The 20,525-nt window shown below is 38.4% G+C and overlaps 1 protein-coding gene across 1 annotated transcript in view; it reads right to left on the bottom strand.

Annotated features, from left to right (window-relative positions):
* Nucleotides 1-953: 953 nt before the first annotated feature.
* Nucleotides 954-20,525, bottom strand: part of LAMA2 (laminin subunit alpha 2) — a 630,974-nt gene continuing 611,402 nt past the window's right edge. Inside the window, exons 59-65 of the mRNA XM_030809663.1 lie at nucleotides 15,117-15,229; nucleotides 14,607-14,796; nucleotides 12,518-12,673; nucleotides 9,877-10,030; nucleotides 5,028-5,158; nucleotides 2,909-3,131; nucleotides 954-1,320 (exon numbers count right to left, since the gene is read on the bottom strand). Coding sequence (XP_030665523.1) covers nucleotides 1,163-1,320; nucleotides 2,909-3,131; nucleotides 5,028-5,158; nucleotides 9,877-10,030; nucleotides 12,518-12,673; nucleotides 14,607-14,796; nucleotides 15,117-15,229 — 1,125 coding nt within the window. The 3' untranslated portion in view covers nucleotides 954-1,162. The remainder of the gene's footprint in view (nucleotides 1,321-2,908; nucleotides 3,132-5,027; nucleotides 5,159-9,876; nucleotides 10,031-12,517; nucleotides 12,674-14,606; nucleotides 14,797-15,116; nucleotides 15,230-20,525) is intronic.

Raw genomic sequence — 20,525 nt, 5'->3', positions numbered from 1 at the left:
ATGTCAGCCATCAGCCATCACCTCGATTGGAAACAGCACCTTCCTTCCCCTACTGGATAACGTTGTCAGAGATGATTATTCTTTTTTGCTAAAATTTCCTAAGGAGAAAGAAGTTTCCTGTTCTTTTACATGTTCTGAATTATTAGACTGCAAGTATTGTCTACTAAAGATGGCAAATGAAACGTTTCCTTTTTAAGCTGGTGAATAAAATCAAGGCCAGTCTTCTCACAGAGCTCTTTGAAGATGACTGATGTAATGGGTAAAAGGAGAACAAAACACAGAACGTATTTAGAAAATGAATTTGTTAGGTCAAATTACAACTCCAAAAGACTCAATGAAGTATGCCTTTTAAGTTCTGGTTTATTGTTTCCTGATAAGTACAAATGCATTTCAGCATTATTCCTCTCCACGTAGGTGTAAATTGTGATATTCACTGTAGGCTTAGAGAGCCCCAAATCTTAGTACTGTAGTATCAAATGTGTGCTTAGTTGTCATTCATAAGCTTGGTTCTGGCATCTCCCCAAAGCCCATAAATCATTATCAAATAAGAAAATCAAGTAATTAAGCTTTCTGGCCTGAATCTGATCTATACCCTCTACCTTCAGCATAAAAAGCTATTCACTCATACGGCTAGTTAAACTCTCTAATAATGAACTTGGGTCAGGAAAATGATGTGCTAATTCTTTCATAAATAGAGTAAGGAAACTGATTTCCTCCCAATCACACATGCCAAATTCACTTGCTGTCAGTGGCTTGGACAGAAGGCCAAAGCTGTCATACATGGTAAAGGATGATAAAAGTATTAATAGGAGTAAAAAAGTTAAAAAAAAAATTGCCTCCATAAATTACATCTGAACTCTTTCCTTGAGATGACTGGAGGGCATGTTGCAAATTCAACAATTTATGGCCAGTTACCTTTTATCCTTAAAATCACACAAAACAGGCAACTATTCAGAATGAAATAATCAGTTTAATATTTATAGACTTGAGAAAGAACTTGAATTAAAATTCAGTCTGGAGTCTGAATTAGCACCATCTGAATACAGAAAGAATTCTATGTACATGCACAAATTAGTTTAATTAACATATATAGGTAAAATATATTTGTTTTACTTGATATACTTGTTTTGACAGACTCTTCCTGGGGTTACACTTATTTTTATTAGTTGGCTGGGCATGATACAGGTTGAACACCCCTCAGTTCCAGGGCCTTGGCAAAATTAACCTCCAGTGGCTTGCCCGTGCCCTTGGTGAGCTTCAGGGATCTGATGCAACCTCGGAACCGAATGCTGGTTGTCAGGCCAAACTGCTTGAGGTCATCTGAAAAAGGCAACGCAAGAGGGCTCAGCTTTGAAATGCTCCTACACCAAATATTAAGAGCATGTTTCAAAGTCGACTGTTAGCTTGAGATTAAATTGGAATGCTGTTTTATGCCAAGTTAGTGGTTTTGTTTTTAGCCTTACTAATACAATTGTAGAGAAAGATCAACTTAAGTATTTTTTGAGACAGGTTCTTGCTCTGTTGCCTAGGCTGGAGTAAAATGGCGCAATCAAGGCTTACTGCAGCCTCAACCTCCTGGGCTCAAGCGATCCTTCCTTCGCCGTGTTGCGCAGGCTGCTCTCCAACTCCTGGGCTCAAGAGATCTGCCCATCTATGCCCAAAGTGTAATTCCAAAGTGTTGGGATTACAGGCCTAAGCCACCATGCCCAGCCTCAACGTTTTAATAGTTATAAAATATGAAAACATCTAGAATTATACATCTTAAGACATGAAATAACTTGGTTTGGGATGAAGAAATTTACAGTTGTGACTTAAAATTGTAAAATGTTGCTTCATGAAACAAAGCAATTGATCAAATACTTTTAAGTACTGACTTAGAACTTTCTGAAGGTGACTTTATCACTTTCTTACATTGTAAAAATAAATCCCTAAAGGTTAAGTAGGTTGGATATTCATGTAGAATCTTCCTCTTATTATAGAGGTGCTTGTTTCAGTAGGCCTACTAGGTGTTAATTAGGATCCCATTTCACAGACTGAATGGAGAAGTACATTACCTCCTTCATAATATCTTGGAATTTATCCTGATTGAAGCAAAAGAAGATATTTTTAAAACCAGAAGCCACTTTGGAAAGAGGAGCTGTCATTGGGCCCCCATTGCATTTCTATCAACATTGCTCTGTCAACAATTGCTGAATATACATTTTGCTTGTTTCATTAAGCAAAGGAGCTTTATATAAACAGGGACAAAAGTCCCTCTTAACAAAATGATGAAAGACCATTCCAGGAGGCTATGTTATTACAGTACTTATTAAGAGGCACTTGGCTTACTTCTCATCAAGTTGGCCACTCTTGTTTATGGGCACTTTAGGTAAATCTCTACAGTTCACATGCTATATTTAATGTGCTAGAGAGGGACTTTGAATGAGGATTTATTGCTTGGGTTTCTTTGTAATATAAATATAAACTCTATAATAACATAAGGGGGAAATTATTAGCTATGTTTAACCCAATGATTTCCAGAACTTGAGGAAATAAGTTCCATAACATTTTATGATTCCTCTGGTATATTAATTTAAAAAAAATCAGAAAGAACACCAAGTTTGGCTCCAATTGCTGTTAAATGCTTCATATCTTTTATAAGCCAAATTCATTTCCTCTAGCTTCAATCTCTCCACAAAGGAAACTTTGGGGGCTCTCATGAAAAGTTCAGTCCCATGTGGTTTATATAAGTAATATGTTCATTTTACACACTGGAAATTTTAGGTAAGGTACAGATTCTAAGCAGATTCTAAAGCTAGGAAGCAAGTACACATAAACACACATTCTTAGACACATGTAAATATAAATGTTTTCAAAACCACTAACATAAGAGAGCAAAGAAATTGTTGCTGGGATAGCCAACACTCACCTGGGAAGCCTCCAACAAACAGAGGGTCATTTGTGTCAGCTGATGTAGATGCTGGATTTGGGCTTTGGGCTTCCACCTGGTTCCCGTCGACTGTGAGCTCAATGCGGTGTTTGATCTTGTTGGCAGTGACTTTATGCCATTGTCCATCACACAAATGCCCTGGAACCCCACCATCATAGACAGCGGTGAATCTGCCCGCTCCATTGTCCACATGAAACATCAACTGGAAAGTAGGAAATAGAACAGTCACAGATGGTTTCATTAAAGAAGTATCATGATGGTTCCCACATACAAATTATCAGGTCTCTAGGAAAGACATCTGCCAGGATCACTTGAAATGGATGTAACTGGGCATATTGAAAAAAATTTTAAAACGACAGAAATTAAAGTATAAATCTAATCACCAGGAGTCACAAATTATGTTCTTTGCTTTGGGGCATTGTTGGGAGTTAGTTAATAGGCAAGATATGTAAAGCTGGTAATAATTCTGCTTTCAGAAAAATTTGAGGCCAGGTGACAAGAAAAGGACCTAGTGTACACAGGGAAAAATTCTACCTCAGATCTTTTTAGAATGTGAGAGTTCTTACTGAACCTTATAAAATTTTCTTAAAAGATACTGTTTCAAGTGACTCATTAATTTGGTTTACAAATTCAAAGTAAAGGATTTTTTAAATTTTAAACTTTTGATGTTTTAATTATATTTTTTTCCTTCATGGATTTCGTTTTATATACAAGATTGAGAGTTACATAAATTACATTTTGGAGCCCGTTTCATGTCACAGGTGCCAAAGACCTGAGCCAGAAGGCCAGTTAAATTCCTAACAATGAAGAACTTAGATTAGAAGTTCTGGTCTAAATGAGAAAAATCTGTTTTTAGTAATGTGGCAAGGCCCCTGAAATTTGAGATGACAGAATTCTTTTGAAGCTGGTGAAGAAACGAAACATATTGAAACATTAAAAACATTAATCAGTTTGGCAGCACATTTGACAAGGTAAAAGAAAAGAAATGAAGTCTTAAAAAAGAAGATTAAAAATTCAAGTAAATAGGTGAAAAGTTTGTAAACTCTACTGATGTAATTATTACTGAAATGTTTACTATATTGGGTGGAGTTTGTGTAACAGGCTTTTGCATGTAAAAGGAGCTTGGTGAGAAATGCACATGATAGTGACATATTGATGGTAACTGCCCTTAAGAGCATGTGATGAAAAGAAGCTTACTTGAAAAAGATGTAGTAAAAGTGTGTCTTGAAAATTTGGTAAAACTATTGTGTTACTTATTTGTTCACTCTTTTTTACCTCTAAGCTGGTGGATCTTTTTTCCTATATTACCTTTGTCGGAGGACAGTTTGAAAATTGAGCAGAAGGAGGAAGAAAGCAAGAAAAAAATATTTTAGGTCACTATGTGATTTTTCTTCTTGGGAGGCAACACTAAGGGTGGAAACATGAACTGAGTTGAAGTATGATTCCTATTTAATAACCAAATAGAAAACTTGTGAAATTTCTTGTTTTGCCTTCTCTTTTTACCTGCTGCCTATAGTGCAAAGTTGTCTCACTGCAGGGCTGAAAGAGGTGTTTAGAATTTGATTATCAATTATTATCAAACTGACACACTACTTTTATAAATTTGCTGTTTTTTGAAATGGTAGCTGGATGCTTTTTAAAAAAAATTGAGAAACTGATATGTCAGTTGGCTACCTTGACTTCTAAGAGATGCCTAGCCTGTTAAAAGAGGCAGACTAATTTTAGATGATCCACACCTCCGCCTTTTCTCCCACTGGAGTCAATAGTTTCATAGACTGTGTGTTCCTTAAGAGGAGTAGAAGAGTGTATTTACAGCAACACAGTAAGTACTTGAGATCTCAAACTATTTGGTTCATTATTAGTCAACATAATTGGCTTGCTGTAGAATTAATGCATTTAAAGTTTATACTGGCCTGCAACATGCTGAAAACATACACAAATTGAAATAATCCAGAAGGATGAAAACATACAATTTAGCTTTCTCCCAACAAAGAATACAACCGGGCTTCGAAATATTCGAGTTCCCCACACATGAACGATATCTACACATCAACAATATCATGAAGAAATCAGAAATGTTTGGATTGCTGACACTCACCTTTTCATCAATCATTTCAATACCCATTCCATCCATTTTTTGACTACTGATCCCCAGAAGAACTCCAGTCGTTCTACTTGTGCGGAATTCAAATTCTACAAGAAGGTCCAATCCCACTTTGAATCCACCAACTGTAAAATGAAGATTTTAAAATATTGTGGATTAGAGTATGGGGATTGTTAATTCAAACATGTACAATGCATGACTTTTTATTGTATTTCAATTCAAATGCTAGCTAATCCTAATGAGAGCTGTAAGTATCAGATCTTGCCTGGCCTATCTTCCACCATTGCATCGTGTAACACACTCCATAGTTATTGCTTATTTTCTGGGCTACCTTCCCTTTTAGAATGTACATGCTATGAGATCAAGGGCATTGTCTATATTTTTCACCAGTTCATCCCTGTGCTTACCAAAGTATCTGGCACAACATGAAGGTTTAATATATATTATTTGAATAAATGGATACACACTGAGATTGACTCAAATAATCTCACTGTCAGGTATTAATATCTTAGAAGTCTCTCTGTTGGGTTAAGAAAAACATTTCAGTTATTTTTCAGTAAAGTTTTAGTGGGGCACACTAAATGGTGCCACAATCATCTGAAAGGGTTCAAAGGTTGCCACATATTTTATTAATAAAGAGAGAAACTGTAAGTACAATGTTGATGGGAAGCTTCTGGGACATAAATAGACTTATCTTGTTCATCCAGTTAATTATTTTCTCTATGATTTTCCATATTTGACTCTTTGATTTTTTTTTTTAATCTTTGAGCAAGTATTTAAGATACGCCACTTAGGAACAAAGTGATATGTTAAGATCTGTCTAGACCACACCAACTGAACTGAGTATCAGGGAAATACTCAGGGGAATTTTCTCCAGGGCTTCTATTTATTAGGCAAGAAATAAATGCTATGTGTAGCCACGGCTGTCTCCAATGAAGGATGGTAGCTGTTACGTGAAAGACTTTCGTTCTACTGAGAACCTTGATGGGTTTGGATTGGCAAAGGTGGGTTTATAGCAGATTTTATGAATAAAAGCTAGCCAGTTGTGCCTGGGCAACATAGGGACACCCCTTCTGTAAATAAATAAAAAAGTAAAGTAAAGGGTAGAAGAAGCTGAATTGTTCTGCAAAATAAAACAAAAAGGGAGAAGTAAGGAGAAGAGAGGAATGACATGAGGAAGTTCGGCTGAGGACAGAAGGAATGAAGAGGCCAATAAAAAGCCCCAGTGATTGGGTCGCTGGAAAACTTTTAAGAACAAAGATGTCAAAGGTTAAGATGAACTGTATGTTTTCCAGTGAAGTGATCTCTTCTGACCACCCAAGTCTTATGTAAATTGTATTACACTGTGTGTTCAGGGGATGGCAAGGGCCATTAGAAACAGAGGAAGTGAGTAAGAATTTTCTGGTTTGGTTTGATCCAGAATTATAAGAGCCCAGGCAGGATGGCAAGTCGATCCATTAAGTGCAAAAGCTGAAGCTGAAACTTGTCATAATTTGACTAAGAGAACGCCAGCCATCTGTGAATTTGCAGAAATCTTGGGGGAAGCTTTTAGACTTTCATAGCACATGGAATTCGGGGTTCAGCCTAACCTGTAATGTTTCAATATTTAACATATCCTGTGTTTTTCTGTTTTCTGCTTCTGTGTAGGTGAGGTTTCCTACCTATATTTTGGTGGAGGCTCTTACTCTTCTATCACCCACTACTTTGTATGGGAGTGTTAAAATCACCTGAAGCCTTGCTCAAATGCTGATTCCTCCATGAAACGTTCCCTGATTTCTCCAAACAAAATTAATCTTTTTTTCTAAGTATCTACAGAACTTTTTTTGTCTTTAATCATTTTTACTTGCCTTCTTTCCATTTCTTACCAGTTGATAATATATTCTTGATAGAAAGAACTATGTTTCTTATTTCTCTGTTTCCCATCATAATCTCCACATATTATGTGCTTATTAGTTTATTTCCAATGAACATACACATATTTCTATGATACCATGGGACTGAATGTTCTATCTTAAAGTATATTAATTGCACATTTTAAAAATTATTATGCAGTTTTCATTGTAGAGATCTTTCACTTCTTTGGTTAATTTCTTAGTATTTTATTTTATTTGTAGCTACTGTAAATGGGATTACTTTCTTGATTTCTTTTTCTGATTGTTTGCTGTTGGCATATAGAAATGTTACTGATTTTTGTAGGTTGACTTTGTATCCTGCAGCTTTACTGAATTTATCCGTCCTAATGGCTTTTTGGTGGGGTCTTTAGGCTTTTCCAAATACAAAATCATATCATTTGCCAACAAGGATAATTTGACTTCTTCGTTGGATGTCGTTTACTTTTTTCTCTTGTCTGACTGCTCTAGCTAGGACTTCCAATACTATGTTGAATAACAGTGGTGGGAGTGGGCATCCTTGTCGTGTTCCAGATCTTAGAGGAAAGTACAATAAAAACTATAAAACGGTGATGCAAGAAATTCAAGAGGGCACAAAAATAAGATATTCCATGTTAATGGATTGGAAGAATCAATATTGTTAAAATGTCCATACTACCCAGAGCAATCTGCAGATTTAATATAATCCCTATTAAAATACCAATGAGATTCTTCACAGAAATAGAAAAAATTCCTAAAATTCATGTGAAACCCAGAATAGCCACAGCTATCCTATGCAAAAAGAACAAAATTGGAAGAATTACATTACCGGACTTCAAATTATACCACAGAACGATAGTAACCCAAACGGCATAGTACTGGCATAAAAACAGGCACATAGACCAGTGCAAAAGAATAGAGAAGCCAGAAATAAATCCATACATCTACAGTGAACGCATTTTCCATAGAGGTTCTAAGAACATACATTAGGGAAAGGACAGTCTCTTCAATAAATGGTGCTGGGAAAACTGGATATTCATATGCGGAAGAATGAAACTAGATCCCTATCTCTCGCCGTATACAAAAATCAAATCAAAGTGGATTAGAGACTTGAATCTAAGAGATCCAACTATGAAACTATTACAATAAAACACTGGGGAAATTCTCCAGGACATTGAAATGGGCAAAGACTTCCTGAGTAATACCCACAAGCACAGGCAACCAAAGTAAAAATAGACAAATGGGATCACATCAAGTTAAAAAGCTTCTGCACAGCAAAGTAAACAATCAACAAAGTGAAGTGACAACCCACAGAATGGGATAAAATATTTGCAAACTACCCATCTGAGAAGGGATTAATAACCAGAATATAAAAGGAATTCAAACAATTCTATGGGAAAAAAATCTAACAATCCTATCTAAAAATGGGTACAAGATTTGGATAGACATTTCTCAAACGAAGATATTCAGATGGCAAACAGGTACATGAAAAGGTGCTCAACATCACTGATCATCGGAGAAATGCCAATCAAAACTACAATGAGCTATCCTCTCACCCAGGTTAAAATGGCTTTATCCAAAAGACAGGCAATAACGAATGCTGACGAGGGCGTGGAGAAAAGGGAACCCTTGTACACTGTTGGTGGGAGTGTAAACTAGTGCAACTGCTATGTAGAACAGTTTGGAGGTTCCTCAAAACACCAAAAATAGAGCTACCATATGATCCATCAATTCCACTCTAACATACATACCCAAAAGAATATCGAAGAGATATTATGCACTCCCACGTTTACTGCAGCACTATTTACAATAGCCAAGATTTGGAAGCCACCTAAGTGTCCATCAGCAGATGAATGGATAAAGAAAATGTGGTACATATACATAATGGATATGAATAAGCCATAAGAAAGAATGAGATCCTGCCATCTGCAACAACATGGGTGGTTCTCGAGGTCATTATGTTAAGTGAAATAAGCCAGGCACACAAAGGCAAACATCACATGTTCTCATTTATCTGTGGGAGCTAAAAATTAAAGCAATTGAACTCATGGAGATAGAAAGTAGAAGGATAGTTACCAGAGGTTGGGAAGGTTAGTGGCAGGGAGGAGTAGGGATGGTTAATGATACAAAAATAGTTTGAATAAGATTTAGTATTCGCTAGCACAAGGTAACTACAGTAAAAAAAAAAAATAATAATAATTGTACATTTAAAAATAACTAAAAGAGTATAATTAGATTGTTTGAAACATAAAGGATACATGTTTGAGGTGATGGACACCCCATTTACTCTGATATGATTATTATGCATTGCATGCCTACATCAAAATATCTCAGGTCACCCATAAATATATACACCCACTGTGTACCCACAAAAATTAAAAATTAAAGGATTAAAAAATTATTACGTAGAGGTTATTTCCTATTTCTTTTTCCTAACTGTACCTTCACGACCAGTGATATAAAACCATACTGGAAATGTTCATTGGAAACGGAGTGGAGAAAGCCAGGAAAGATGCCAGTCATTGTCACCATCAACAAGAAAGGGACACGGGTATGCATTGTGTGTATGAGTGTGTGTTGATGGGGAGGAGATTATGAAATACAGCCTTGCAGGGAATTGAAAAGAAGAAAAAAATCATATCTCATCTCCAGAAACTGGAAGGTAAAAAAACAACATAGTATAAACATATGAGTGTTCCTGCAAAATTATTTATTTTGCTGTTCTTAATCTCCAGTGAAGGAGATAGGATAAATTCTCTAAATAGACCTTTACTTTATTTCTTCTATCAATTCTTATCAGGATCAGATCCATGAATTTTTAAGAGGCATTTTTGAAATTACTTCCGTAAGTTTGTTTTTGGCTTAAATAAAGGATACCAGTTTAGGACTCTAGGAACTTTTATTATTTGGTACTAGCAAGAAGTTAGTATTTGTATCTAGTTAATAATCAACAGGAAGGAAATGAAAGGCCTTACCTGCTTTGGCAAAACCAGTTCCGTCAAAATATGTTCCCTTCTGAGCATTTGCAAAACATGTCCCAACATGGAAGCTGGAGGTGGGCTGTTCCAGATCGGCAGGGGCCTCTGCCATGTGGAGATTCCTGATGCAGCCATCAATGCTATAGGTCACCTAAACAAACATTCAGATCAGAAGAAACAAATGTCAGGTTTTAGCAGAAATTTGTCTTTATGTAGAATACAATCATTTGGGCCGGGCGCGGTGGCTCACGCCTCTAATCTCAGCACTTTGGGAGGCTGAGGCGGGTGGATCACGAGGTCAGGAGATTGAGACCATCCTGGCTACCACGGTGAAACCCCGTCTCTATTAAAAATACAAAAAATTAGCCGGGCGAGGTGGCGGGCGCCTGTAGTCCCAGCTACGTGGGAAGCTGAGGCAGGAGAATGGCGTGAACCCCGGGGGGCGGAGCCTGCAGTGAGCCAAGATCGCGCCACTGCACTCCAGCCTGGGTGAGAGAGCGAGACTCCGTCTCAAAAAAAAGAAAAAAAAATACAATCATTTGTGAGGTGCTCTATGTGTGTAGTTATTGGCCAGTTGTCTTAGGATAGGACATCCCCCAAAGCTGCCTGGGTTCTCTGTTAACCACCAGGTTTCCTGGCATGGATGCAGAAAATCCTGTGTTGTGCTTCTCAACTTGTATGTATCTAACCTGGAATATGACTGTTCTCATAGTCTAAATACTGCACACTATGTCTCCATTGGTTTGACAGAGCTATGGGCCCCATGTGGGTATCATAAGTTTTAATTGGTCTCTTATGTTCCTGATTTTATGTTTCTATTAATAGTTTATTAACCTTACTATATACCCATTTTGTCATAGCCTATGTTCAATTTCTATTTGAAAAGATAATTAGGTTTGGTTCAGTGCTTCTTCCTTTTGAATATCTAATGAAAGCAGCAGACCCTCCCCTAAGAAAATGCAAATATGCGTAAAACTTGAAAGTTTGCATGAAACATTGGGGATTCAAGGAATTTAGAAGTAACTCAATCACACTCTGGTCCATTATATTTTATCTGTTTTTAGAAATTCAAGTGAATTGCTTGTACCAGTGTCACTTCAGAGACTTTTGTTTTTGATAGACCTAAAAAGCATATCCAATAGCCATGAAAGGACAATAATACTGATCATCCACAAGAGAAGCCAAATACTGAGAATTACAACTATAATGGGTGATTGTCTTTGATGAATGAACAAATCTACATTATCACGTGTTCTAAGTTGAGTATAGAAATGTATCACATTTGTATCTAGTGTGTTCTCCAAAAGCACCAATCAATCCCCCGTGCTTCTCTCAGAGTAACACTTTCCAAAGGAAACTAGGATACACGGTCGGATAAAAAATTATTTTGTGAATATTGATTTACAAAACTGTGAGGGCTTTAAATTCTGAATCCAAAATTGGATAACTGTACTCTGACTACTGCATCTCTCAGTATTTGCTAAATCTCTATACCTGAGACACCATGAATACATACCGTCATTTTCATCTTTCAGTGCTTTTTATATGCCTGCTACTCTTCCAGTCACTTTATTTTTATATTTATTTATTTATTTATTTATTTTTTGAGACATGGTCTCGCTCTGTTGCCCAGGCTGGAATGCAGTGGTGCTATTACAGCTCACTGCAACCTCTGCCCCTCGGGTTCAAGTGATTCTCGTGCCTCAGCCCCCGAAGTAGCTGGGACTACAGACACACACCACCACACTTGGCTAATTTTTTGTATTTTTAGTAGAGACAGGGTTTTGCTATGTTGGCCAGGCTCGTCTTGAACTTCTGGTCTCAAGTGATCTGCCTGCCTTGGCCTCCCAAAGTGCTGGGATTACAGGGGTGAGCCACCACGCCCAACCCAATCTCTTTAAATAAATTACCTCATTTAATCTTTATGCAATCCTTTTTGTTTAGTATTATCATTACCCTATTGTGCAAAAGAGAAATCTTTGTTAAAAAAAGATTAACTTGCTCCAAAACACACAGCCAGTCAATAGTTAAATAGGTATTCAAACCAAGACAGTCTGGCTCCAGGTTCTCCACTCAGTGTTCCGTGGCATTGTCTCTCGTAATCTAATCTGTCTAAAAAACCTTCGGTCGGCCGGGCGCAGTGGCTCATGCCTGTAATCCCAGCACTTTGGGAGGCCGAGGCAGGCGGATCATGAGGTCAGGAGATTGAGACCATCCTGGCTAACACAGTGAAACCCTGTCTCTATTAAAAGTACATCCGGTCTCTATTAAAAGTACACCCCGTCTCTATTAAAAGTACAAAAGTTAGCCAGGCATGGTGGTGGGTGCCTGTAGTCCCAGCTACTCGGGACTACAGTCCCCGGGCTGAGGCAGGAGAATGGCATGAACCCGGGAGGGAGAGCTTGCAGTGAGCCAAGATCGCACCACTGCACTCCAGCCTGGGCGACAGAGCGAGACTCTGTCTCAAAACAAACACAAACAAACAAACAAACAAAAAACCCTTCTGTCCCTTATCAGAAAAGATGACTTCCTACTCACCTATCAGTTTTCATGGGCCCATGTTACCTAATAAGTCAAAATATATCAGTAAATGAATCAGCCACATATTTAAGTAATAAAGAAGAAATCAGATATTTACTGGACCAATTCTTCGGGTAGTATAGTTGATGGGTAACCCACCAACATACAGCATTCCCACGACATCCAGGATGTCAGCTTTTTTGGGACTGATGGTTCTGTTGGAAGCCCCATCTACATAAAGAATTCCTTCTTGCTTACTTCTCATTATCGTAATCTACAAAAAAGAAAGGAGTCATTAATGCCAATCCTGAACAAATTTCAAATATGCAGAGTATAAGACATAAGGACTTTAACGATGTTACCAGGAAAAATTGAAACAATTTACACAGTGCTTAGTATGTGCTAAGCCCATTATATATGGGAAAGTTAAACCCATTTTACAGAATATCTCAAATTCTGTCTTTTCCATGACTACTATCACCAAAAGAATACCAAATTTTCCTGGGTCAGTTTTAGGTTGAAGTCTCCTCGGTAGGTTGCTAAGTGTGGATATGTGTGGACAGGGAGGAATGTTGTAAGGAATCCTGCAGACTAATAGCACTTTCATGAATTAAGTGGGCAGCAAAATTCATGTACAGTTTCAAAAGTGCATTAGTTTGATTGAGCAAAGAGCCTGGGCTCCCAACACGATTTCAGATACGCCACATCCCTTTGCCTAACAGGCCTTTCTTGTGCAGAATTAAAGAAAGAGTGGTACAAATAAGCTGCACTTCTTTCTGCAGAATCTGATTAGTACAAAGTGGGGGAGGAAGATAGAGAACTGACTGAGGCTGAAATTAGGGCAGTGGAGTGAATTATCTTCTGAGACAGAATGAAGTAAGGGGTGTAAAGACTGGCTGGAGTATAAAAACCTTGAGTCTGAATTTAGGTAAAGGAGCGTGAAAGCCTGTGAAATGCTAAAGTACCATGATGGTTTAAAAATGAGTCTGGGTCAGGATTAGAGTAATTTAACACTTCATTTTACACGTATCTATCCTGGTTTGGGAAGTAATTTTTAAAAACCATCAAAAATAAAATCCATTATTAATTTGACTAATTAGAGTATTTAAGTTCCCTTTCTTAATCCCAGCCTCATTGTGGTTCAACAATATGTCTTTTTCTCAAATGTCATATTTATTATTCTATTAGCTAGAGATGGAAGAAATCTTAATGAAAGCTCCTTCGTTTGGATCCGTATTTGCTAGTCATAAGCTCCCGGCAAAAATGAAGATTCCTTTTCTTATTTCCATGATAACAAATTGGTTGGCTTTGCGTTTTTTAAGGTTCTTTGGCTTTCTAGAATATGACAAGTCAAAGTATGTTAACATTAACCAAATCTAACATCTAATAATATCGTACTCTGAAAATTAAAAATTTTATTGGTCTACCTAGGGAAACTTTACTTTAATAGGCTATCGCAGGTGCAGAGACAAATGTTGAAATTTTGTTTTAATCAGGCAGTATATTATCTATTTGCAGTCATGCCAAAGAGGACAGTAAGCTGGCAAACGAGCCTTCTGTGCCCATAATAGTACCAGTTTCTGGGTGTAAGGCCAACGTTTTTAAAGTTGTTCCAAATAACTGTCAGTAGAAATGATACCTTAGAGCCCTTTAAACACGATCAACCAGAGATTCCTGGATTCCTGGTTTTCACAGACCACTGTGTGGTTAGGTGGTCTGTGAAAACCCGGGGGTTGGGACCCATTTTAGTGTTGCCAACTTTTGCTTTTGGCAAATACTATTTCATAATAGAAAGGCCTTTTAGTCACCATAAAAATGCTATAATATAATCTCAGAATAAATATTATTCCTTAAAATTGAATACATCGAGCTTGATGGTGAACACACTCTGTTGTTCTACGTTTCTCACTTAAAGCAGTGGAAATGTCTTCAGCCACCTGGCCTCAGTTTATGGGTAGATGTTTGAGAACCACGGCCATATAGCAGTGATGGAACCGTGATGAGGCATGTCAGTGGTCAAATGTAAACCTACACAGGTCTGAGCACATTTTCCAAGATTGTGGTAGTTGTATATGGCACTCATTTTATTTTTAGCTTCTGCCAGAGTCAGTGTCTGACCTGGCAAAATATACTGGCACCAGGAGAATGCTGATGGCTGCCACTCAGTAATTCCCTTAGGGTACTGCCAATATCCAGGGGACTATTACCTTGTGCCACTGGCCATCATTGATTTTGGTGGGGATCATGGTGTGGGTGTCCCCACTCCCCAAGTCATAGCTGAAGTAGGGCAATCCATTTCTCAGCTGAACTGTTGCAAAATCAGCATGATTGATGCGAGCCATGTAAAAAAGCAAGCCGGATTCAGCTTCGGTTCTTACTTCCAACTCAATTGTGAGACTGTGAAACAAAAGCACGCAAAGTCAAACAGAAAAATAACAGCATTCTCATGCTAAAATAGAGCGGTATCAGATCGTGGCTGCATTTTCATAAAGGAGAGTAAAACCTTCTCAGAGATGAGGAATTTACCGGGCTACTGATTTCCTAAATTGGGCTCCTCAGGCTCAGACAAATAAAATTCTATTCTCTATTGTACTCAGTGAATTAAAAGAAAAGCTAACTTCATTAATTAGTAAGTGTAGTAGATTCAACTTGATTAAACAGGAATACTCAGTTCCTCATTTATCGGTTCTTTCCCAGTGTCTCAGGATGATACATACCGGTTTTTAACTTTGGTGTCATCAAATGCAATTGCAACGTGACTGTTTCTTGAAAGCCCGAACTGCTTGCTCCCTATCAAAAGAGCTGGTTCTGATTCTGCAGCACAAGGACCCTGTGAAATACATACCCAGGAGAGAAAGACAGGAGATTATGGACTGTTCTTTAAAAAGGTAATGATGCTGTCTGTCTAATTGTTTCTTACATATTAGCATAATTCTTTAAGAATAAAAACTATACATTATTCATCTCTGTAGTCTACTGCATAGTAAGTACTTATTATCGAGTGCTCAGTGAGTGTGAATCGGTTTTCTTATATCACACCCTTGAATTGCTAAAGGAATGTGCTCAGACATTTTTATTGATTAACTCATAGTTTCATTATCCTCTAAAAATTTATTTATATTTCTGAGAAAACTGGAATTTCCCTTTCATTTTTCCTTCATGTATGAAGAGTTCTATTCTTAGAAGATCGCACAGGGAAAATGACAAGCTAGCCACTTGGGTTATAAGAGTAGAAAAATGTGTTTTTTCTTGCCCTCCCCATTTCCATCTCCCACTATATTACTTTTTCTTGAAAATTATCAGTCCACTAGAAGGCTTCCATGAATTTAGACTTTCAAGATGGTGTATCTAAACCTGCACGTCAGCCCATTCAGGCCCTTGCCAGTTGCTAGGCAACCCAGCACATTTTAAAAATGTAACCCACCATACGCCATTTCAACTGCCACTGTTCAAAGATCAGCTTCCTAGGGTGCTGAGGGGGAGAGCTAGGTGCGGGGCTGTGCAGTCACATGGTTTAATGCTCTGCTGTCACCATCTTGAAATTCTTAATAATTTTTCAGTGAGGGGCCCTGCATTTTCAATTTTGCACTGGGCCTTGCAAAGCATACAGCAGTCCTGGCTAAGTAGATCACATTTGGCTACCATAACACACAGCTCCATAAATAATCAAGGCTCCTTAAATTACCAAAGCCACAATTCCTTTCCCTGTTCTCTATTTTCACAAGATAGGTCGATATACAGGCTGCTTATGACGTCTCTTAGAACACACAGTACATGAGAAAATAACCTGCACACTCTCACCAACACATCTGTTTTTAAGATCTGCACTTAATAGCTCTGGCTGGGCCACTGCCCCAGTGAGTGCTGACTCAGCAGAGGTTCTCAAGCAGCCCAACGCAGGCTCTTGATGCACAGTGTTCTTCCCGAAGAGTGTACCTCAGAGATGACTCATCAGCACACAGGAAATTTTTACTTGATGAGGAAAAACCTTGTTCTCTTTTCTCTTGATCTTAGTCAAACGAAGCACTCTGCCACAGCAGGTAAAAGGCTTGAAGTGTTTTGAAATGCTGTAAAATTGGTCTTCATGGAAGTATTTCCCTTCTGGCTTCCCAGGAGATGGTCAGTTACAAAGAGCAGACTGTGGCCGAAATTCACACAGCTATGCAAAACCCCGCGGGTAGGACAGGAAAATGCTATTCATTCGCACAGCTGCATGGCCTCTTTTAGAGTCAGCATGTGGCACCTTTCTTATTACGCTGCCTGCAAAAAGAGCCCGAATGGAGAGGCCTCGGTAGCTTAAGATCTCGGTCATGAATACTCCTATTAATAGAATTGGGATCTTTTATCAGCCTCTCACGATATTTCCCGGACAGAGGACCACCTCGAGAAACATGCGCAGCCTGCAGTCTTCCTCAGAAATCGCTAAGATAATCCTATCTGCTGTGAGTCCACTGGGGGCAGAATTTCACTGAAACATCTTTACACCCTCAGCTCTGAAAATTGAAGGATTAAAAAATGTGAATGGATGCTGCGGAATTAGGAAACAATTACATGTAGCTTCAAAGAGAACCACCAGTGGGTTATGTACATATTGCGGTTACAGTCACTCGTCTAATTACTGTATGTAAATGTCAATATAACTTCTCTATTAAAATTTAAAAATTTTTCAAGGTGGCGGTTGTACACTCCTGGTAGCAGCTGTATGTTATGGGGAACTTTTTGATTGCTGGTAGACTGGACAGGTGTATCCAAAACTGGTCCTCAGCTAAGCAGCAGTTTTTTGCTTTGTTTTTATTTTGTTGTTGTTTCGTCGTATACGATGAGATTTTCTAGATGGACAAGGCACTGGTCAAGCCATTTTAGAAAAAAACCTTTGACCAGAAAAGGACAGGGACTTTGTCAAAGTTCTTTTAAGAATCATTACAGGATACGTCCACTTGAAATTTAGGAAGAAGAGCACCTCCTGGATTAGATCCTCCATTTCTGCAACGGGCAGCCCTCGAGAAGCAGGCAGAAGCAGTGCTTAATAAAACGGTGTTCTCAGATGAGCCAATGTTACAGAAAAGAGTTGCACCAAACTGATCACTCTAACATGTAACCTCAAAGTTTAAAGCCATTATGGTGTATAGTCCTTTGTTTTTGAGGACATCCAAGGTGACGTTTACTATCATTGATTTGCAACAGGATGGATATTGTTTTAATAAAACTTCTATCTCCTTCCTTTATTAAACTGGCAGTTGGAAAAGGACTGAGAAGTGCTGGTGTAAGAGGGTTTTAAAAAATATGTGCCTTAGAATTTCAATGGGACAAAAATTCCCCACCCTCTAATTTGATAGTGTTTTGTACAAATCTCGATCTCCCCCTTGCTTGGTTAAAGGATGTCTTCCTTGCATCACTTTTCCTTGGGTAAACCGAAACCAAGTCTGATGGGTGTAAGGGATGGGCGTGGTGGCTCATGTTTGTAATCCCAGCATTTGGAAAGCCGAGGCAGGAAGATCGCTTGAGGCTAGTAGTTTGAGACCAGCCTGGGCAACAAAGTGAGGACCCCTGCCCCCTCCGTCTCTCCAAAAGAACAACAACAACAAAAAAAAATTAAAAAAATAAAAAATTAGCCGGGCATGTTGTTGCATGATGAAAGCCCCAGCTACTCGGGAGGCCAAGGCAGGAGAATCGCTTGAGCCCAGGAGTTCAACGTTAGAGGGAGCTATGACTGCATCACTGCACTCCAGCCTGGACAGTAGAGCAAGAACCTGTCTCAAAAAGAAAAAAACATGATGGTTTCAGGGCAGCACCAGTTTACTGCTTTGCCTGGTGTGGCTTCCTCTTCTCTTCCTTCTGCCTCATGTCCCACAGTGGGTGGAGCTGCTTATACAGCTGCTCAAGCTTCTTTTTTCCTTCTAGCATTTTAAAGGGGGAGCAAGTGAGATGGAACAGAAACTGCCCTGTGCTTTGCTCAGAAATAAAATGATCTTATCACTAAGGATGTTTTCAACTCTGCTTGCCCCTGAAATCTAAGCTAAGAAAAAAGGGTAAGAGAAAAGATCTAATGAGGTAATTTTAAGGAACTTTTAAAGAATGGTCACTGCAAGATGAATCATCCTTTTTCTAAGCTAGTGTATACTTGAAGGCGTCCTCATCTCTATGGATGTGATGCTTTACCTGTGTTGTTTTGGACACACTAATCTCTCAAATGTGTTAAAACAACAATAATAATAAAAAAAAAAATTCACCGTCTCAGTAGAGGCTCATCAATCTCAACGTGTTACAATTCTGCCACCTTGTGGGGACTTTTTAAAGTACCAGAAATAGATAATGGGGAAAATGGGGTATGAAAGGAGGACAGATATGCTTGTTTTTCATTTGCCTTTGCTTGGCAGGTTACAAGTTGCAGGCAGACAGGACTTGGGTGGGGAGTCTCACGTGGTGGTGCACCTGTCGATTAGAGCAGTGATGTGGTTGGGAATAATTATGGAGGAAGCCATGCTTCCCAAAGCCTTGTTTAGGGAAGTAAATAGTGCACCAAATTAGTAACGGGGCTAAAACGTTTTCACCCTCACACTGTCACTCATTTAACTTCAGGTCAGAATAAAGCAATGGTCTTTTCTAACTGCAGATTGGTGGCTGACATTTGGAAATGAGTTCTTAGATTCAGGAGTGCGTATGATTTGTTGATAAGCATCTCTTGAATTTCCTAGGTCCTGAGCAGAGATTTATATTACATTCATCAAAACTGGCATCTTTGTTCTTGAAAGCACCAAACAATGAATCATCATAGAAATTGCATAATTTTCTTCTTTCATGAGTCACTAATTCCTCTAATAAATGTGGGCTAAAATCACATCTGATGCTTATTTGTCATGATTTTCTTTATGGATGAATAAGTGGAAGATACTTTTTATAGCACTGACTTTAATCTTCTAAAATATAAAAGCCCTACTCAAGATGTTTATTGAGAAACTGAATTATTGTTAATACTGCACTTAAACTCTTTTGGTGGGTCTTGGGCATTTACAGTAATATTTATACATTAATGTCTAAACAGGGATTCCTTGATAAGTGGAAAATGTATGTTTTCTCTTTAAATACATATTAGTATCCAATCAGTTTATCCTTTGGCCTTGACTGTACTTAGCTCTTAAAGGTGTAGCACTAAAGCTGCTAGGGATATCACTTTCCTTTCCTCTATTCTTTCCTTCTCTGCTCACTTCTTTTCCCCAAATCCCAAGGAGAGATCATCAGTACAGGAACTCTCCATGGCTACTTGTATTGTTTTTCTTAGTTTTCACATTTTAAACTGTGAGGTTTACGGCTGAACTCTTCAATAAAATTCAAGTAAAAGAATGCAGCCAGCTCATTATCTACAAATCCACACAGGCTATCCTTGTTAAAAAGACTTGGTATAAACAGCGCACATACTTGCAGAGAACTTGTCACGTTTCCACATGTCAACAAATTTCTGTATACTTGAAGTTCAGCCTCTTATCTACCTCTACCTCCTGCCATCCTCCATGAAAAATATCCACAAATAGAACATGTAGAAATGTTTTCTCTAGCTCTCAATGGGCTAAAGAATAAGAGAGAAGTATAAAGAGAAGACAAGCTACCGTAATATCAAATGAGATAATATGCATGAAATGCTCTTTAATCTAGCGTGTTCAACATGAATTAATCATAAGATTGACATAATCCATTTCACAGGGCAGGGCTTTCTCAAGACATCCTTACATTGCCCTGTAGTATAGTGAATGTTGTCCTCATGCTGTAAGTTGCTGGCAGGATTGGGTGTGATGGGTGTAAAGAAGAAAAAGAAGGGCACTGAGAATAGGAGATCTTTTCTGTCAACTGTGCTAGCACAAATATGGAGCTCATAAATAGGCAGTTCTCACTTCAGGAGTTAACTTTTAAGTCTTAGTTCTTAAATAACTCTTAAAAAGCTAAATTCTGGGCCAGGCGTGGTGGCTTATGCCTGTAATCGCAACACTTTGGCAGGCTGAGGCAGGTGGATCACTTCCCAAGAGTTCGAGACCAGCCTGGCCAACATGGTGAAATCCCATCTCTATTAAAAATACGAAAATTAGCCGGGCATGGTTGAATGCACCTGTAGTCCCAGCTACTCAGGAGGCTGA

This window comes from Nomascus leucogenys, chromosome 3 (genome assembly GCF_006542625.1).
Source record: "Nomascus leucogenys isolate Asia chromosome 3, Asia_NLE_v1, whole genome shotgun sequence".
In the NCBI taxonomy this organism is placed as follows: Eukaryota; Metazoa; Chordata; class Mammalia; order Primates; family Hylobatidae; genus Nomascus; species Nomascus leucogenys.
The sequence above is the reverse complement of the archived record's forward strand: the minus strand, read 5'-3'. Positions and strand labels throughout refer to the sequence as shown.